At 48.5% G+C, this 19,212-nt stretch overlaps 1 protein-coding gene across 3 annotated transcripts in view; it reads right to left on the reverse strand.

Annotated features, from left to right (window-relative positions):
• The window catches only part of CLGN (calmegin), a 175,453-nt gene that overhangs the window by 61,307 nt on the left and 94,934 nt on the right, over positions 1 to 19,212 (reverse strand). For all 3 annotated transcript variants that reach the window (XM_073572135.1, XM_073572134.1, XM_073572133.1), the window contains exons 7-8: positions 17,809 to 18,001; positions 4,605 to 4,794 (exon numbers count right to left, since the gene is read on the reverse strand). In XM_073572135.1, the coding sequence (XP_073428236.1) occupies positions 4,605 to 4,794; positions 17,809 to 18,001 (383 nt within the window). The remainder of the gene's footprint in view (positions 1 to 4,604; positions 4,795 to 17,808; positions 18,002 to 19,212) is intronic.

The following is a 19,212-nucleotide window of genomic DNA, read 5'->3' on the forward strand; positions in this document are numbered from 1 at the left end:
TTCCAGAGCCTTTGTGCTACCAGTAATGTGGAAGCCCCCTATATTTCCGATAACAGATGAGAGATCTGAGTGGGGCTTGCTTTTTTTGTGGATTGAGTTGAAGATTTTATTGAGAACATTTTACATAACGTTAGAGATCACATTTATCCGGTGCTCTACGCTGAGCACTTTGGGTTTTCCATCTAAATCTCTGAGTGACGTGACAGATGAAACCCCCGAGGGATCCATTCACTATAATGAGGCAGCAGATTTACTCCGGACTCTGTCTGGCCTCTGTTCATTGGTGTCCTTTTCAGAAGTGCACAAAACTGTGTCCGATGGCACTTTTATGCAATCCTAAAAAGATGGACACCGTCGGATCACAGGTCCTATGGTGCCCACATGCCTCCATCCGCCTCATTATAGGGATCTTCCGCCGGGAGTTCTGTCTAAATCACGTATTTTAGAGATTTACACAGAAACCACAGTGTAAGAGCTCAGCGCAGTGCGCAGGATAAATGTGCGCCGAGCCTTATTGCAATAATTTGGAGGCAGAATGAAAAAAAACAGCATGTGAAGAATTGGTTTTATTTATTTTTATGCCATTCCTTGTGCGATATAAGTGATTAGGTGACTTTATTCTTCGGGTCGTTGCGATTACAGCGATACCAGATTTATATTGGGTTTTTACATTTGGCTGCTGTCACACACTAAAAGACTTATTGCGAAAACTAGTTTTTGCATCATTAAACAGCAGACAAAAAGGCAGCAACAATTACCTGCCCAAATCTTGAAACAAATGCACTACAGGGTGCAGCCAGCCCATATAGCAAGATGTCAGCAAAACAGGTGCAAAATACCAGATCAACAGCCACTCTCCACCTACCCAATTCTGGAGGGGATGACTGGCCAGTATACAACTGCACAATAGAGGCCCGCATAGGGCGTTGTTCACACAAAGGTACCGCACAGTGTCTGGTTCTCAGCCTATTAGTCGCGCCCCTACTTTTTGATTAGGCGGGCTGGCCAGCACACTCTCAATGCATAGCCTTGTGAACACCCCTCATGCGAGACACCCCCTCCAGGATTGGGTAGGTGGAGAGTGGCTGTTGATCTGGTATTTTGCACCTGTGTTGCTGACATCTTGCTATATGGGCCAGCTGCACCCTGTAGTGCATTTGTTTCAAGATCTGGGCAGGTAAGTTTTGCTGCCTTTTTGTCTGCTGTTTAAAAATGAATTTTTGGAGACCTTGAGTCTTTATTGGCTTTGCTATTTAGTTTAGTTTTTGCATCACCATATATTGAGATATAATTTTTTCATATTTCGGCCGACAGAGTCAATGTTATGGCTTATTTTTTGCGGGACGAGTTGACATTTTTTGATCGCTTTCTATTCCGATTTTCGGGAGACAGAATGAATAAAAAACAGCAATTCAAGAAATGCTTTTTGTTTTTATATCGTTCCGCATGTGGTAAAATTAATAAGGCAGCTTTATTCTTCGGGTCAGTACAATTACTGCGATACCACATTTATATTTTTTTTATGTTTTGGCGATTTTACACAATAAAAACTATTTCATAGAAAAAATAATTTTTGCATTGCTTTATTCTGAGAGCTATAACTTTTTATTTTTCTGCTGATGGAGCTGTATGGCGGCCTGTTTTTTGTGGGACAAGATGATGCTTTCAGCGGTACCATGTTTATTTATATCCGTCCTTTTGATAGCGCTTTATTGCACTTTTTGTTCGGTGGCTTGATAATAAAGCATTGCTTTTGCCTCTTATTTATTTTTTTATGGTGTTCATTGAAGGGGTTAACTAGTGGGATAGTTTTATAGAGCGGGTCATTACGGACGCGGCGATACCAAATGTGTACTTTTATTGTTTGTTTGTTTTTTTTCATTTACATAAATGTATTTATTGGAAAAATATTAATTTTTTTTCGGTGACATCAAATGTGTACTTTTATTGGGTTTTTCTATTTATATAAATAAATGTATTTATTTGAAAAATATTTTTTATTTTTTTTCTTTATTTAAGAATTTTGCAAAAAATATTTTTACACATTCTAATTTTTTTTTTTTACATTGCCCCAGGATGGGATATCACTATATAATGTCAGATTGCTAGTGTTGAGCAATACCATCCGATACTGAGAAATATTGGATCGGATCGGACCGATACCCAAAAAGTATCGGGTATCGCCGATTCCGATACCGGAAGTCCCATGCAAGTCTATGGGACAGAAATATCGGAAGTAAAAAAAACCCCTTTCTTTCCTTGAACATCCAGTTCGGGAGGGGGGAAGAGTGTGGGCGGTGCGTCGGCGGACACTGTGCGTGTCTGTGTGTGCGGGCGGGGTCTGTACGGGCCTCTCGGGGGTCTGTGCGGGCCTGTACGGGCCTCTCGGGGGTCTGTGCGGGCCTGCCGGGGCCTGTATGGGCCTGCCGGGGGTCTATGCGGGCCTGCCGGGGCCTGTACAGGCCTCTCGGTGGTCTGTGCGAGCCTAGTCCCATTGGGTGATGCTTGCTACAATGACAGTGATTGACACATTAGCCAATGATGGGACAGTAGTAGTCCCATCATCCGGCTAATGTGTTGAATGTAAAAAAAACATACATACTACATACATACTACATACATACTACATTCATACAACATACTACATATATACTACATTCATACAACATACATACATACTACATACATACTATATTCATACAACATACATACATACTATATATATATATATACATACAACATTCATACAACATACATACTACATATATACAACATTCATACAACATACATACTACATACATACTTCATACAGTATATACTACATTCATACAACATACATACTACATATATGCTACATTCATACAACATGCATACATACTACATACATACTACATATATACAACATTCATGCAACATACATACATACTACTTACATACTACATTCATGCAACATACATACATACTACATATATACTACATTCGTACTACATACATACTACATATATACTACATTCATACAACATACATACATATATACTACATGTATACAACATTCATACTACATTCATACAACATACATACATACATACTACATATATACTACATTCATGTATGTAGTATGTATGTTGTATATATGAAGTATGTATGTATGTATGTTGTATGAATGTAGTATGTATGTAGTATGTAGAATGTAGTATATATGTAGTATGTATGTAGTATGTATGTTGTATGAATGTAGTATATATGTTGTATGTATGTAGTATGTATGTTTGAATGTAGTATGTATGTAAACTATGTTGTATGAATGTAGTATATATGTAGTATGTATGTTGTATGTATATAGTATGTTTGTACGTTGTATGAATGTAGTATGTATGTATGTAGTATGTATGTTGTTTTTTTTTTCACATTCAACACATTACCCGGATGATGGGACTACTACTGTCCCATCATTGGCTAATGTGTCAATCACTGTCATTGTAGCAGGCATAGCCCGATGGGACTTGCAGTCCCATCGGACGATGCCTGCACACACACAAGACCCCCAGCAGGCCCGTACTGACCCCCGGCAGCCGGCACAGGCCCCCGGCAGGCCCGTACAGACCCCCGGCAGCCGGCACAGGCCCCCGGCAGGCCCGTACAGACCCCCGACAGCCGGCACAGGCCCCCGGCAGGCCCGTACAGGCCCCCGGCAGGCCCATACAGGCCCCCGGCAGGCCCATACAGGCCCCCGGCAGGCGGCACAGGCCCCCGGCAGGCCCGTACAGACCCCCCGCATTCGGCACAGACCGCGCATCATGATGCGCACAGACCGCGCATCATGATGACATCATTTCAGCAGCCAATCACAGCCACAACAGTGGCTCATTGCATTATGGGGACTTCCGATTCACTCGGTATCGGAATTCCGATACAGCGAATATTGGCCGATACCCGATATTTGCAGCATCGGAATGCTCAACACTACAGATTGCTGATCTGACACTTTTCACTGCTTAGTATCAGATTAGCGATCTGACAGGCAGGGAAGGAGGCATGCCAGCGCCTGATGTCAGCCCGCGCTCACAAGCTACCTCCCTGCAGGACCTGGTACGACACCGCGACCATCTTGCTGCCGGGGGTCTCCATGGAGACCATCAGGCCATTACGATCGCATCGCACCTCACCTCCTGCAGAGCTGTACTAGTACGGCATGCTAGTCTTCTCATAAAGGTTAAAAGTACCTTTTAGGGCTTCTTTGTTTCCATTCCCACATAGATTTTAATGGAAATTGGTCACAGGTTTTGCTTACTAATCTGAGAGCAGCATAATGTGGAAACAGAGACCCTGATTGCAGCAATGTGACACTTACTGGGCTTCATGCTGTAACTTTGATAAAATCACAGTTATATGTCATACACTATGACCGAGGCATTTTATAAATAGTTCAAAGCCAAACACAATCTAGGTATTTAGCTCTATAATGGTCACAGCCAAATATCATCATCACTCCCAATCAGGGAGGATAGTCAAAATGACCCATGGGACCTAATGAAATGGTAAAATTTATACGAGCCATCAATTACTTATTCTGCAATCTGTGCTACAATTAATTGTGTTCTTACCAGTCTTCTGGCTTGACAGCATTAGGATCAGGAATTTTGGGACGTTCATCCCACTCCACTGGTTTTTTTTCTTTTGGATCATCTATTTCTTTAGGAGGATTCAGAGGTGGTATGACATCTTCCAGAAGACTTCCTTGGCTAACAACTGTCTGATCTATCAGCATTTCATATGTGTTGTCCGACTTTAGAACTGGAAGGCAACAAAAATTGAGAAATCTATAGAAGTCTTTGTCAAAGTTTCTTTCCATGCAGTGATTAAGTAATAATGTCTTATAAAGTAGTCTGTTTTTCAATCTACGACAGACTAGTACAGGTTGCCAGTAGTAATCAAGATGCTTTAATCATGAAGATCAACTGTATTAGAATGTAAAACAGCTTTTCGTAAATTTCTGCCTGCATGAATAAGTAACCTAACTTTTAAGGAATAACATATGAAGGGATTGCCTAACAAACAGGCAATCCCAGAAAGTGCTGCGGCTGTCGAACAGCAGCGAGAAATGCAGCTGCTGCCACTAGAGCATATATTTGAGCATGCCAAAGATACTCGATTAGGACATGAGCGTGCTCTGATAACACCTTATTCGAACACGCTCGCTCATCACTAATCATCCATTTGTAAAAACCATCCTCTTTTCAACTTCAGCTTTTTTTTTTTTTTTAGAGAAGGTGTTTCCATCAAGAACTTGTTGAAATTGAATTGAATCCATTCTTCCCTCTACCCATGAAATGTTCCCCATGTCATTGGCTGGAACACAACCCCAAATCATGACTGATCCACCCCACCCACATGTTTAATGGTTGGCGAGATGTTCTTTTCCTGAAATTATGTATACTTTTGTTATGGACTGACCTGAGTTGGAATACTGGTATTGCAACCACTAGGGGCAGCACCGGCAGGTAGCGTAGTCAGGGATAGCCAAGGAGTCGGTACACACGAGCAGCAATGCAGTTTAAAGGAGCAGCACAGTGTAGTCAGGGATAGCCGATGAGTTGGGTTTTGTTAGTTCTTTCAGTCTGGCCATTGGATTAAGAGTGGAATGCAGTAGACAAATTGACAATGAGGCTAATAGTCCGCAGCATTTCCGCAACTCCCCGCCGCAGGTAAAATGCATGTGGAATTCGCATGCGTTTTCGTGCACAACACAAGCGTTTTACAAGCGTTTTTAGCTTGAAGAATGCTAGCGCTTTTCCAAGCGATTTGAAGCATCGCTTGGAAAAAAGTGATTGACAGGTCGGTCACACTTGTCAAGCATAGTGCTTGACACGCGTGACCAACTTTTTACTCTTGATGCTACCTATGCAGCATCAATAGTAAAAGAATGTTAAAAATCAAAAAAAAATAAAAAATATGGATATACTCCCCTCCTGGCAGCCCCCGATCTCCTCAGCGGCGATCCCGGTCCTCAACGGCGCTGCCGGCAAATTCCGTTCCCAGGGGTGCTTTGCAAGAATGACCTTTGTGAAGTAGCAGTTGCGTGACCGCCATCAGAGGTCATTCTCGCAAAGCACGCCTGGGAACGGAACTTGCCGGCAGAGCCGCTGAAGACTCAGGGGGCCGACAGAGGGTAAGTATATCTCTATTTTTTCTTTTAATTCTATTTTTTACAGGAATATGGTACCCAGGGCATGGAGGAGAGTCTCCTCTCCTCCAGACCCTGGGTACCATCCGCACATGAAGAGCTCACTTTACACATGGTGGGCATAGCCACATGCATAATGTGAGCGTTTCAATGCAATCCTATGGCAGCGGAATCGCCACGATTCCGCAAAATTAATTGACATGCTGCGGATTTTTCCGCTATGCGATTCCGCAGTGGAAAAATCCGCAGCATTGGCACAACAATTGCAGAATCCCATAGGATTGCATGGGATGCGTTTTAAATAGCGTTTTTTTTAAGCGTTTCTGCATCGGCAAAAACGCAGCGGAAACGCATAAAAATGCAACGTGGGCATACAGCCTAACTCCTAAAGCAGTATAGCTTTTCCAAAATCTTGATGTAAACTGAACATCTATATCAGAAATGACCTTGTCAGGTATTCCATGCAGCCTAAATATCTCTTTGACTATTATTTCTTAATTAATGTTTCGTGGTATGTGGCCCCAAAATTGTGAAACTCAGCAACTTGTTGCCTCAGTTGGGCTGCAACAGACTACATTTTGTGAGCAAGATTATTCTGTTATGGACTGCTCTGGGTTGGAGTACTGGTCTTGCAACCACTAGGGGCAGCACCGTCAGATAGCGTAGTCAGGGACAGTCAATTCCAGAATGCTTCAGGCTTGTTTAGATGTTCTTTTGTATACTTCTGATGCTGAATTTTATGGTGAGGATGCAGGAGGATCAGATTTCTTCTTATGACTCTCTCATGAAGGCCATAATTGTGCAGGTGTCTCTGAACAGTAGAACAATGTACCACAACTTTTAGAGTCTGCCAAATCTTTATGAAGGTCTTTTACAGTCAAGCTGGGGTTCTGATTTATCTCTCTAGCAATCCCACGAGCAGCTCTCACTGAAATTTTGCTTAGTCTCCCAGATCTTATCTTGACCGGCACTGTTCCTGTTAACTGCCATTTTTTAATTACATTTGGAACTGAGGAAAAGTCAACTTGAAAACGCATTGCTATCTTCTTTTAGCCCTCTCCTGCTTTGTCGGCCTCCACCACTTTCATTTTCAGAGGTTACCTGCTTAGCTGCTTAGAACCCATGGCTGCTGTTTTTCGGCACTTGGTTAGATGCTAGGTTTTTATAAAGCTGGAAAATTTGCATCACCTAGCCTTTCCTGACGGTGATAGTGAACAAGCCATAACCCTAACAGACTAATTAAGCCTTGATCAAAGTTATCTGAGCTCACAAATCTCTAAGGGTTCCCAAACTTTTGCATCAGCCCATTTTCCTTTTTGTAATTTTTAAAATGTAAAAAAATGACTATATATTTACTGTAGACCTTTCAGTGATCATTTCATCTTCAACAGTAATTTTGACCAGGGGTGCCGAAACTTTTACATGCCAGTGTATGTGGCAGTTTGCTTAGGTTGTAGGGAAGGTGACCGGACGGACGGACGGACTAGTCAGAGTGAAGAAGGAAAGGTTTGCACAGTGTAGGTAGGTGTCGGTTATTACAGTGGGGAAACAGCTAGGAAAGTGTAGTGGACGTGCAGTACCTTGGGTTCACCATTAGATGGCAGGGAGGAGTGTGAGCAAAGGACTTGACATCAGCTTAGGGCTTTAGAAACCGTTGGTCATGGGGGGCGTGGTGACAGTGACAGTTTCAAGGAACCGAGTTAGCTATAAATACTGAGGGAGGGTTCCAGAAAGTTCCAGTCCCCAGGGGGAGCTCCAGTGACAGGAGGACTACGCCAGTCTGTGCACTGTGAGGTGAATCCAGACCAGGGGGACTGAGGAGAGAGAACAACAGGGGGGTGGTCCTGACAGACCGCAACAGAGACGAGATAAAGGGAATAGGCACACCGTGTAAAGAACGACGTTGGACCAGTAGGGTCGGACTGGGGTGTCTAGGGCCCACCAAGGGAATTAATTTTAGGGGCCCACCTACAGTAATGTACAACTCAACATTTAGGCTTTGAGACCGCGGAATTACACCATGGGTTCTTTTGCCGTATATCCCACGCCAAATCTGCATCATTTCAGCATCCTAATTCTACTAAAAGCTGCACCGTTGTTCATATGCTGCAGATCTTTCCGCACTACGATTCATTTAATCCTTTAGGGCCGCAGGCCTGTTTTCACCTTAATGCCCAGGCCATTTTTTGCAAATCTGACCTGTGTTACTTTGAAGTTAAAAAGTGACCCCATTTTGGAATCTACACCCCCAAGGATTGACGTAGGGGGTATAGTGATCACTTTGTCCCAACAAGAGGTCCATGGTAGATGCTACACAGCCCAGCCAATCGAAGCGTTCGTATCTGCAGGGGGGGCTAAAATTTGCCCGGACCAGCCAGGCAGCGTTGCTGCCTGCCGGTCTTGGCGGCGAAAGCCTCCCGGTACCCGTGCGATTAGCTGCCCCAATAGGCAGCACAGGTCCCCAATAGGCAGCACAGGTCCCCAATAGGCAGCACAGGTCCCCAATAGGCAGCACAGGTCCCCAATAGGCAGCACAGGTCCCCAATAGGCAGCACAGGTCCCCAATAGGCAGGCACAGGTCCATAATAGGCAGCATTGTTCCCTAATAGGCAGCACAGGTCCCCAATAGGCAGGCACAGGTCGCTAGTAGGCAGCACAGGTCCCCAATAGGCAGGCACAGGTCCCTAGTAGGCAGCACAGGTCCCCAATAGGCAGGCACAGGTCCCTAGTAGGCAGCACAGGTCCCCAATACGCAGCACATACAGACAGTAACTCACTGACCCGGCGTTGGCCTGTGTACCAGATACACAGGCGACAGGCTGCGACGCGTCTGACTCCGAAGAAGACTGTCACTGTAATCCCACGGCCGCGGTTGAGGCCTCCTGGATGGCCAGGCCCCGCACCGCCCGTCCTGCTCCTCCGGCCTCCGGGTGTGCGCAAATCACCGGTCCGTCACGCTGCCTGGGCTCAGCTCACATTGACTTGACAAGTCTGGGCAGTGGCGGTGACTCCTCCAGCGAGCTCCAGTTACCCACCAATGCCGCACTGCGCGCAGGAATCAGTGCGCGGGGCGGGGGCCTCCGGGGTGTGCTGTGCTCTGTCCAGTAGTCAGAGACAGAGCAGAGAACGACCCGACGTATCAATGCGCGGTATCCGGCGCGGCGGGCGGGACTAGGAAGCAGAGCAAGAGTCCTCCTCTGCTCCTGCTCCTTGCCGGCTGCACTGCAGGAACATCAAAGTACCGGATCGCGGCTGTGAATCTCCCCGGTTCGGGGAACTGGCTGCTTTTTTAACAACCGGTTCCACCGAACCGGGGAGAACCCGCTGAATCCCACCCCTGGGCAGGGCCGGCTCCAGGTTTTTGAGGGCCCCGGGCGAAAATGTCTCAGTTGGCCACCCCTTAACACATACCACGACTCATGCCGTGTGACATCCGTGGTGACGGCCAAAAACGGACTTCTCTCTGTGTGGATCACACGGACACGCATGTGATCCACACGGACACTCGCTGTGTGGCAAAACACGTTCATGTGATGGAGGCTACTGATTAGTAGTGTACGCATGAAAGAAAGAAGAGAGGGGAAATAAAGAACAGAGAAAGAAAGAGAAAGAATGGAAGGAAGAACAGAGAAAGATACAGAGAGAGAGAGAAAGAAAGAACATAGAAAGAACAAACAGAGAGAAAGAAAGAAAGAAGGAAAGAAGAAAGAAAGAAAGAACAGAGAAAGAAAGGAAGAACAGAGAGAAAGAGAAAGAAAGAGGGGAAAGAAAGAACAGAGAGAAAGAAAGGGGAATAAAGAACAGAGAGGGAGAAAAAAAAGGGGAAAGAAAGAACGGAGAGAGAAAAAGAGTTGACAGAAAAAAAGAACAGGGAGAGAGAAAAAGGAGGGGAAAGAAAGAACAGAGGTAGAGAGAAAAAGAAAGAGGGGAAAGAACAGAGAGGAAGAGGGGAAAGAAAGAAAGAGAGAACAGACAGAGAGAAAGAACAGAGACAGAAAGAGAACAGAGAGAGAGAAAAAAAGATGAGAGAGAGAAAGAAACAGAGAAAGAAAAATTCTATAAAGATACTATAGCAGCCCAGCTCCCATTGTAGTGCCCACCTGAGCCTCCTGGTGCAGGACATATCATGATCCGCTCACATGGCCGACATCCCCGATTCCAAGGCAATCTCGCTGTCCGCTGTCAGAGGAGGACACGGTGATGGATCTGAAGCATTCCCTGAAGTGCCTCCATGGTTCAGTCACAATCTCCTACTGAAATGACCTAATTTCTGGTCAGCTTCCAGCACGTCACTTCCGGTAGAACGTTACGTGCAAGTTTTAAATTGCTCCTTGGGGCTCCGCTGTGTACTCCTGTGTCCCGCGGGGAAAGTATGCTCCCGGCTGGGGCAGTCTCTCTCTCTCAAAATCGGGACTGTCTCGCTGGATCCGGGACAGTTGGGACTCGGGAGGTATAAATGCTCCCCACCATACACCTCGTACACGCACGGCTCCGCTTTGTATGCCTCGTACACACACGGCTCCGCTCCGTACACCTTGTACACACGCAGCTTCACTCCGTACACCCCCGGCTCTGCTCCGCTCCATAAACACACGGCTCAGCTCCATACACACAGGGCTCCGTTCCGTACACCTCGTACACACACGGCTCTGCTCCATACACCTCGTACACACACGGCTTCGCTCCGTACACCTCGTACACACACGGCTCTGCTCCGTACACCTCGTACACACACGGCTCTGCTCCGTACAACTTGTAAACCCCTCCTGACCCCACCCAAGAACACACACGGCTCTGCTACATCCACCTTGTAAAACCCCTCCCTGACCCCACACAAGTACACACACGGCTCTGCTACATCCACCTTGTAAACCCCTCCTGACCCCACACAAGTACACACACGGCTCTGCTACATCCACCTTGTTAAACCCCTCCCTGACCCCACACAAGTACACACACGGCTCTGCTACATCCACCTTGTAAAACCCCTCCCTGACCCCACACAAGTACACACACAGCTCTGCTACATCCACCTTGTTAAACCCCTCCCTGACCCCACACAAGTACACACACGGCTCTGCTACATCCACCTTGTAAACCCCTCCTGACCCCACACAAGTACACACACGGCTCTGCTACATCCACCTTGTTAAACCCCCCTGACCCCACACAAGTACACACGGCTCTGCTACATCCACCTTGTTAAACCCCTCCCTGACCCCACACAAGTACACACACGGCTCTGCTACATCCACCTTGTAAACCCCTCCTGACCCCACACAAGTACACACACGGCTCTGCTACATCCACCTTGTTAAACCCCCCTGACCCCACACAAGTACACACACGGCTCTGCTACATCCACCTTGTTAAACCCCTCCTGACCCCACACAAGTACACACAGCTCTGCTACATCCACCTTGTTAAACCCCTCCCTGACCCCACACAAGTACACACACGGCTCTGCTACATCCACCTTGTAAACCCCTCCTGACCCCACACAAGTACACACACGGCTCTGCTACATCCACCTTGTTAAACCCCCCTGACCCCACACAAGTACACACACGGCTCTGCTACATCCACCTTGTTAAACCCCTCCTGACCCCACACAAGTACACACACGGCTCTGCTACATCCACCTTGTAAAAACCCTCCTGACCCCACACAAGTACACACACGGCTCTGCTACATCCACCTTGTAAAAACCCTCCTGACCCCACACAAGTACACACACGGCTCTGCTACATCCACCTTGTTAAACCCCCCTGACCCCACACAAGTACACACACGGCTCTGCTACATCCACCTTGTTAAACCCCGCCTGACCCCACACAAGTACACACAGCTCTGCTACATCCACCTTGTTAAACCCCTCCCTGACCCCACACAAGTACACACACGGCTCTGCTACATCCACCTTGTAAACCCCTCCTGACCCCACACAAGTACACACACGGCTCTGCTACATCCACCTTGTTAAACCCCCCTGACCCCACACAAGTACACACATGGCTCTGCTACATACACCTTGTTAAACCCCTCCTGACCCCACACAAGTACACACGGCTCTGCTACATCCACCTTGTTAAACCCCTCCTGACCCCACACAAGTACACACGGCTCTGCTACATCCACCTTGTTAAACCCCTCCTGACCCCACACAAGTACACACACGGCTCTGCTACATCCACCTTGTAAAACCCCTCCCTGACCCCACACAAGTACACACGGCTCTGCTACATCCACCTTGTTAAACCCCTCCTGACCCCACACAAGTACACACACAGCTCTGCTACATCCACCTTGTTAAACCCCTCCTGACCCCACACAAGTACACACGGCTCTGCTACATCCACCTTGTTAAACCCCTCCTGACCCCACACAAGTACACACACGGCTCTGCTACATCCACCTTGTAAAAACCCTCCTGACCCCACACAAGTACACACACGGCTCTGCTACATCCACCTTGTAAAAACCCTCCTGACCCCACACAAGTACACACACGGCTCTGCTACATCCACCTTGTAAAACCCCTCCCTGACCACACACAAGTACACACACGGCTCTGCTACATCCACCTTGTTAAACCCCTCCCTGACCCCACTGTCCCACACATAAACGTTACCTCATCCATCCAGACCAGAACCATAATGAAAAGCGACCAGCACAGCAGAGTCCTGCAGCCGCCCTGATCATGTGACCCCTGACTCCTCCCCTCCTGTGACCTCATCACAGGTCCTGTGCTGGCACCGCACACAAGATTACAGCCGAAGGAAGCGATGATCATTGCTGGCTGTAAGGGGCTGCGTCAGTGCGTGGGTCCCTCGCGGAGGGCGCAGGATGGGGTCAGTACATGGGGGGCGTGGCGGCGGCCGGCGGGTATCCCAGACAGCGTGAGTGGGCCCTCCCATCTCGCCAGGGCCCCGGCACTTGCCCGGGTGCTGACGCCGGCCCTGCCCCTGGGTACGAGCGACCAGTGAGTGACATTCGGGAGCGGGGCCCACCGAGGGATCCAACGGTACCTCGGTGGGCCAGTCCGAGCCTGAGCCACAGTGTCGGAAGCTGTCACTACGTCAGGAAAGGCCAAAAAGGACAGGACGTATATATACGTCCCAGGCGAGAAACACGGTGTGTGAAGTGGCTCTGGATACAGAGGGCCATGAGTGAGGTACTGTGCTGTGTTGTGAAGCGGCTCTGGATGCGGAGGGCCGAGAGAGAGAGATATGGCGATGTGCTGCGAGGGCCGTCAGGTGGACGGCGCGCGAAAGTAAACTTGGACCTGTTGCACCCAGTACCTGCCTCCATTTCGTCTATGTTTCGTCTCTGCGCGGTAAGAAGAGGGACCACCCCCCAAGCCCCCCCACCGACCCAACATTTGGCGTAGTCGGCAGGATCGCCGCCGCTAATACGTCATCTTCTGCGGCAGGCCTGCCTCAAAGAATGGAAAAGGACTTGGACTGTGCTGCTTGGATTATAAATACCTGTGGATTACAATTGGCTTACCTGTGGATTACAAATTGGGAGCGCTGTGGTGACTCCGTGGTGCTGACAGAAGATCCGGGGCGGTATCAGGAGCTGCGCAAGATGGCGGCATTACTACAGCGCAGGGGAGAGGTCCGGGTGTTTGCAGTCGTGTTGAATGGACTGGGACCCCCTCCAACGTACCCCCGTGGACAGCAGTATGTGCCCGGAGGCCGACGCTCTCATGTACTGGACCCTAGCAGATGGGTGGAAAGGCCTGCCAATGCCCCACCCAGCAGGAGGAGTGGCACAGAAGAAGGACTTGGCTGTGGCTGTTTGGCGCCATTCGATTGCTGCCCAACGGACGGTATGAGACGCTGCGGGTGCCGGGGCATCGGCCGCCTGGAGTGGGAATGGAGGCGAGAGAAGGAGCAGAAATTGCCCTCAGAGCCACGGGTGAACCGCAGAATACTGAGCTGGGGAGCGGAGCCTGAGCGGAGTCAGCGAGAGCGGCCGCCACCAATACCAGCAGAGAACTTCACAGCGGAACTCCCGAGTCAGGAGGAACGGCCCGCCGGACAGTGGAGCAAGGAACGGAGGCTGCGGGGTCCACCGCGTGATGATGGGACGGAGGCTGCAGCGCCGGGGAAGGTGAGAGAACCCCCAGCCCTATCAGTGCCTCCGCAGGCGGCCCCCACCATTCTGCTGCAGCACGCGGCCCCCTGCGCACCGGAAGGCGTAGTCACCACGGGCCCCGTGGCGTATACGGTACTGAGCAAGGCCCCCGCTCAGGTCCCTGAGACACCCTGCCCGGAGCTACCAGTGCGGCGTACAGCCGAAGAAGACGCTGCTGCGCTCCCCTTGTCAAGAGCTGCCTTGCTAGAACCGGCCGTTACTTCGGCTCCGTTAGAAGTTTTGGATGCGGCTATCCTGCGGCCGCGGTACTGCCAGCGTTAGAACCGGCTGCGGCTTGTTTGACAGACCCTGTTACTCCAGCCCTCAAGGACCCGGCTGTCCTCACCCGCCACCCGGCCTCAGCGGCTGCTGGGCCGCAGATTTCATCAGCAGTCTCTGCCCCACGCGCTTTTACAGCGAAGTTCCGCCCACCAGACTCTGGGACTGGCTCGGCACCCTCCGTTTGGGTCGCGGAGGTAATCAAACAAAAGAAAGTTCGGGAGCAGGAGGTATGGAGCCTGCTCCACTCAAAGGGGGAGGCTGGCATGGCGGTGGAAAGATCCCGGGGACGGCTGGTATACACCAACATTGCTAGAGGATACGGTTTTATCCGGGATGAGACTGGACAAAAGGTTTATATTAATGTGGCATCTATTCGCCACGGCCGGGCTCTACATGAAGGGGACTGGGTGACGTACTACAAGGAGTACTGCCCCCGTGGCTACTACGCGGTGGCTGTGGTTGCTGAGCCAGAGGACCGTGAACCCCCGTAGTAAGAACTCCTAGGACACTCCCTATACCCCGGGCGCTCCACGGCTGTGGGGCCCCTCGCTGCCAGCCGTCTGGGAGTGGTTTGAACTCTCGAAATTTCGTTGCACCGTTGTGAAGTTAAAGTTGTAGGTTGCTGACAGAGTGGGGTGTCAAGAAGCGAGGGAGTGCATATGTCCAAGGAAGGGGGAGGAAAAAAAAAACATGCAATGTTATGATTGTTATATTTTGGTTTTAGAAGCAAGAGAAAATGAAAAAAAAAATTATAAAAATGGGTACTTGTGCTATTCTGAAGTTGTTTGATGTGTAATATGCAACAGGTCCGGGTAAGGGAAGGTCTGCGGGACCAAAGGAAAGTGTGAGATCCGGTAGGGATCTAAGAGTTGAGGAGGTCTGGGAGACGGGACGCCGACCATGACATATTATTGAAAGAAAGGAAAAATGAGTTGGAAGACGTGAGGAAGACAGCCGTCCTAGGTCAGGTCCCCAACACCACGGACACCCCTGAAGGAGGAAGGCAGGCGCTGGTAATGATCTGGAAGGTAAGAGACCTCGATCATGGCGTACCGAATAGTGGAAGGTGACAGTAGGAGAGAGTAGGGGAAGGTACACGCCATAGAGAGCGTATGGGTGTACCTCGCCCAATTTGAAAGACGTTGTCATGTGGCGTGCGCGCTGGTGAGTAGCAGTAGGCTGCTCAGAGCATAGTGCTCCCAGTATGGTTCGGCCCCTGCAGATAGTGGGTTTTGACTCAACAGCTGGTCCGACAACAGAATGTAGGTGTAGCTTCATAACGACGAAGGCAGGGATGACGATTGTCGAGGACGACAATGGACAAAGGAAGGGGGGTGTAGGGAAGGTGACCTGACGGATGGACTAGTCAGAGTGAAGGAAAGGTTTGCACAGTGTAGGTAGGTGTCGGTTATTACAGTGGGGAAACAGCTAGGAAAGTGTAGTGGACGTGCAGTACCTTGGGTTCACCATTAGATGGCAGGGAGGAGTGTGAGCAAAGGACTTGACATCAGCTTAGGGCTTTAGAAACCGTTGGTCATGGGGGGGCGTGGTGACAGTTTCAAGGAACCGGGTTAGCTATAAATACTGAGGGAGGGTTCCAGAAAGTTCCAGTCCCCAGGGGGAGCTCCAGTGACAGGAGGACTGCTACAGTCTGTGCGCTGTGAGGTGAATCCAGACCAGGGGGACTGAGGAGAGAGAACAACAGGGGGGTGGTCCTGACAGACCGCAACAGAGACGAGATAAAGGGAATAGGCACACCGTGTAAAGAATGTTGGACCAGTGAACGGACTGTTGGTGATTAGGCTTAGGGCAGCCACAGTGTCGGAAGCCACAGTGTCGGAAGCTGTCACTACGTCAGGAAAGGCCAAAAAGGACAGGACATATATACGTCCCAGGCGAGAAACACGGTGTGTGAAGTGGCTCTGGATACAGAGGGCCATGAGTGAGGTACTGTGCTGTGTTGTGAAGCGGCTCTGGATGCGGAGGCCGAGAGAGAGAGATATGGCGATGTGCTGCGAGGGCCGTCAGGCGGACGGCGCGCGAAAATAAACTTGGACCTGTTGCACCCGGTACCTGCCTCCATTTCGTCTCTGTTTCGTCTCTGCGCGGTAAGAAGAGGGACCACCCCCCCCAGCCCCCCCCCCACCGACCCTACAAGATCAGCAGACCTGGCGATCAGGCCAGGTATTGACTACGAGCACAGTCTGTATTTCACAAAAGTGTGAAACTAGCCGTACTCTGATAACAAATCTGTAATATGACAACAGCCACTAATTAAAAGCAGCCAGCCTGTATTCTGCTGGTAGCGCCTGCCAAGCGGCAAACAAAACGTGAATAGTGAGCAACCCTGTTGAGTTATTCTCTGACTTGCTCCTCCTTTTAAAGAAACTGTAGTAAAAAATTGCAAATAATACAAATACAGTTCTGCAATATATTTGTTCACCTCACATGTCATATGTATAGAGAGAGTCTCACCCAGAAACATTGCTTCTAGGGGACAAAATCTCTGTACATTCAGCACCTAGCAGATTATCATCACTCCATGTACTAGCATACATCCCTATAGCAGAACTTTGACTATGAGAATGACATTGTCATGATCCAGGATGGGGTTTGTCTTTGGCCCGTCCTGGTTAGACAGGGGTTAATTGTTTCTGCCTCTCTCTTGCTGAGGGCGGCTATTTAATGCTCACTTGACCTAGGTCCGGTGTCAGTTATACTCCTGCCCTCGGCTGAGTTAGCTGACCTTGTGCGTACGTGTGCCTTGTGCCTGATAACTTGTTGCTTGTTTGGTTTTGATCCGGTTCTGTCCCTGTTACGAGTTCTGCCTGTCCCTCTTGTACTGTGCTACCTATCTGTGTATGACCCTCCGCCTGTGACTTGACTAGTCTCTGCTCGTCCCTCTGGTACCGCACAGCCCTCGCTTGTCTGACCTGCGTTTTCCTCTACTACAGTTTCCCTGCAGTAGGTACATTACATCATCTGCAGCTATAGGACGCTAAGCCCCACCCCCTGCAGTCACATGATCGTAGGTCCTGGGACTCCTTACTATTTTCAGTGCCGCAGGTGTCCTGTCTGCTTGAACCATTACTACAGTATTGGACCCCGCGTTCTCACATAGTGTGGGTAAGTCATCCTGCTCTGCGTGGCAGTTTGCCGACGCTAACAGGGTCCTGACATTAGAGTCCTGACAGACATACTCAGAGTGTAAAGATGTGTCTTCTTGTCAGTAAAGAATTTCTTCAGATCAATTTCAGGCCGTTTTGCATGTTTCTCATCATAATCTCCAATTATAGGGTTTTTATGTCTAAAGATGAAATGCAGTTTATAATCTTCTCCGCACTTATCTGGACCAAACATAATTGTATAGGCGGTTCTGTCATGGAATTCTTCCTGTAAAGTGTAAAAGGAATAGATAAATTTAGAAAATACCTATTAGCAATGTAAAGTACATATACACACGTGGTCAAAATTGTTGGTACCCTTCGTTTAATGACAGAAAAACCCACAATGATCACAGAAATGACTTGAATCTAACAAAAGTAATAATAAATAAAAAATCTATGAAAATGAACAAATGAAAGTCAGACATTGCTTTTCAGCCATGCTTCCACAGAATTTATAAAAAAAATAAAACTCATGAAATAGGCCTGGACAGAAATGATGGTTCCCTTAACTTAATATTTTGTTGCACAAACTTTTGAGGCAATCACACAATTCCTGTAACTGTCAATGAGACTTCTGCACCTCTCGACAGGTATTTTGGCCCACTCCTCAAGAGCAAACTGCTCCAGTTGTCTCGTGTTTGGAAAGAGCTGAAACATGTCATCTGGAAAACGCAACCTTCAAAGATGCTCATTAAGATTTAGGTCAGGGCTCATAGAAGGCCACTTCAGAATAGTCCAATGTTTTCCTCTAAGCCATTCTTGGGTGTTTTCAGCTGTGTTTTTTGGGTCACTATCCTGTTGCAAGACCCATGACCTGCGATTCAGACCAAGCTTTCTGACACTGGGCAGCACATTTCTCTCTAGAACCCCTTGATAGTCTTGAGGTTTCATTGTACCCTGCATAGAATCTAGACACCCTGTGCCAGATGCAGCAAAGCAGCCCAAGAATATAACAAAGCCTCCTCCACGTTTCACAGCAGGGACAGTGTTCTTTTCTTGATATGCTTCATTTTTCCGTCTGTGAACACAGAGCTGATTTGCCTTGCCAAAAAGTTCAATTTTTGTCTCATCTGTCCATAGGACATTCTCCCAGAAGCTTTGTGTTTTGTCAACATGTAGTTTGGCAAATTTCAGTCTGGATGTTTATGATTTTTTTTTTTAACAATGGTGTCCTCCTTGGTCGTCTACCATGAAGTCCACTTCGGCTCATACAACGATGGATGGTGTGATCTGACACTGATATTCCTTGAGCTTGAAGTTCACCTTTAACCCCTTTCTGACATTGGACATACTATTCCGTCTATGTGCCCTGAGACTTAATGCCCTTGGGCGGAATAGTACGTCATACGCGATCAGCTGCACTCACAGCTGACACCCGGCACTAAGTGCCAGGAGAGGTCACAGACCACTCCCGACACTTTAACCCCTGTAACACTG

This window comes from Dendrobates tinctorius, unplaced genomic scaffold (genome assembly GCF_039654945.1).
Source record: "Dendrobates tinctorius isolate UK_male_01 unplaced genomic scaffold, ASM3965494v1 ptg000030l, whole genome shotgun sequence".
NCBI lineage: Eukaryota > Metazoa > Chordata > Amphibia > Anura > Dendrobatidae > Dendrobates > Dendrobates tinctorius.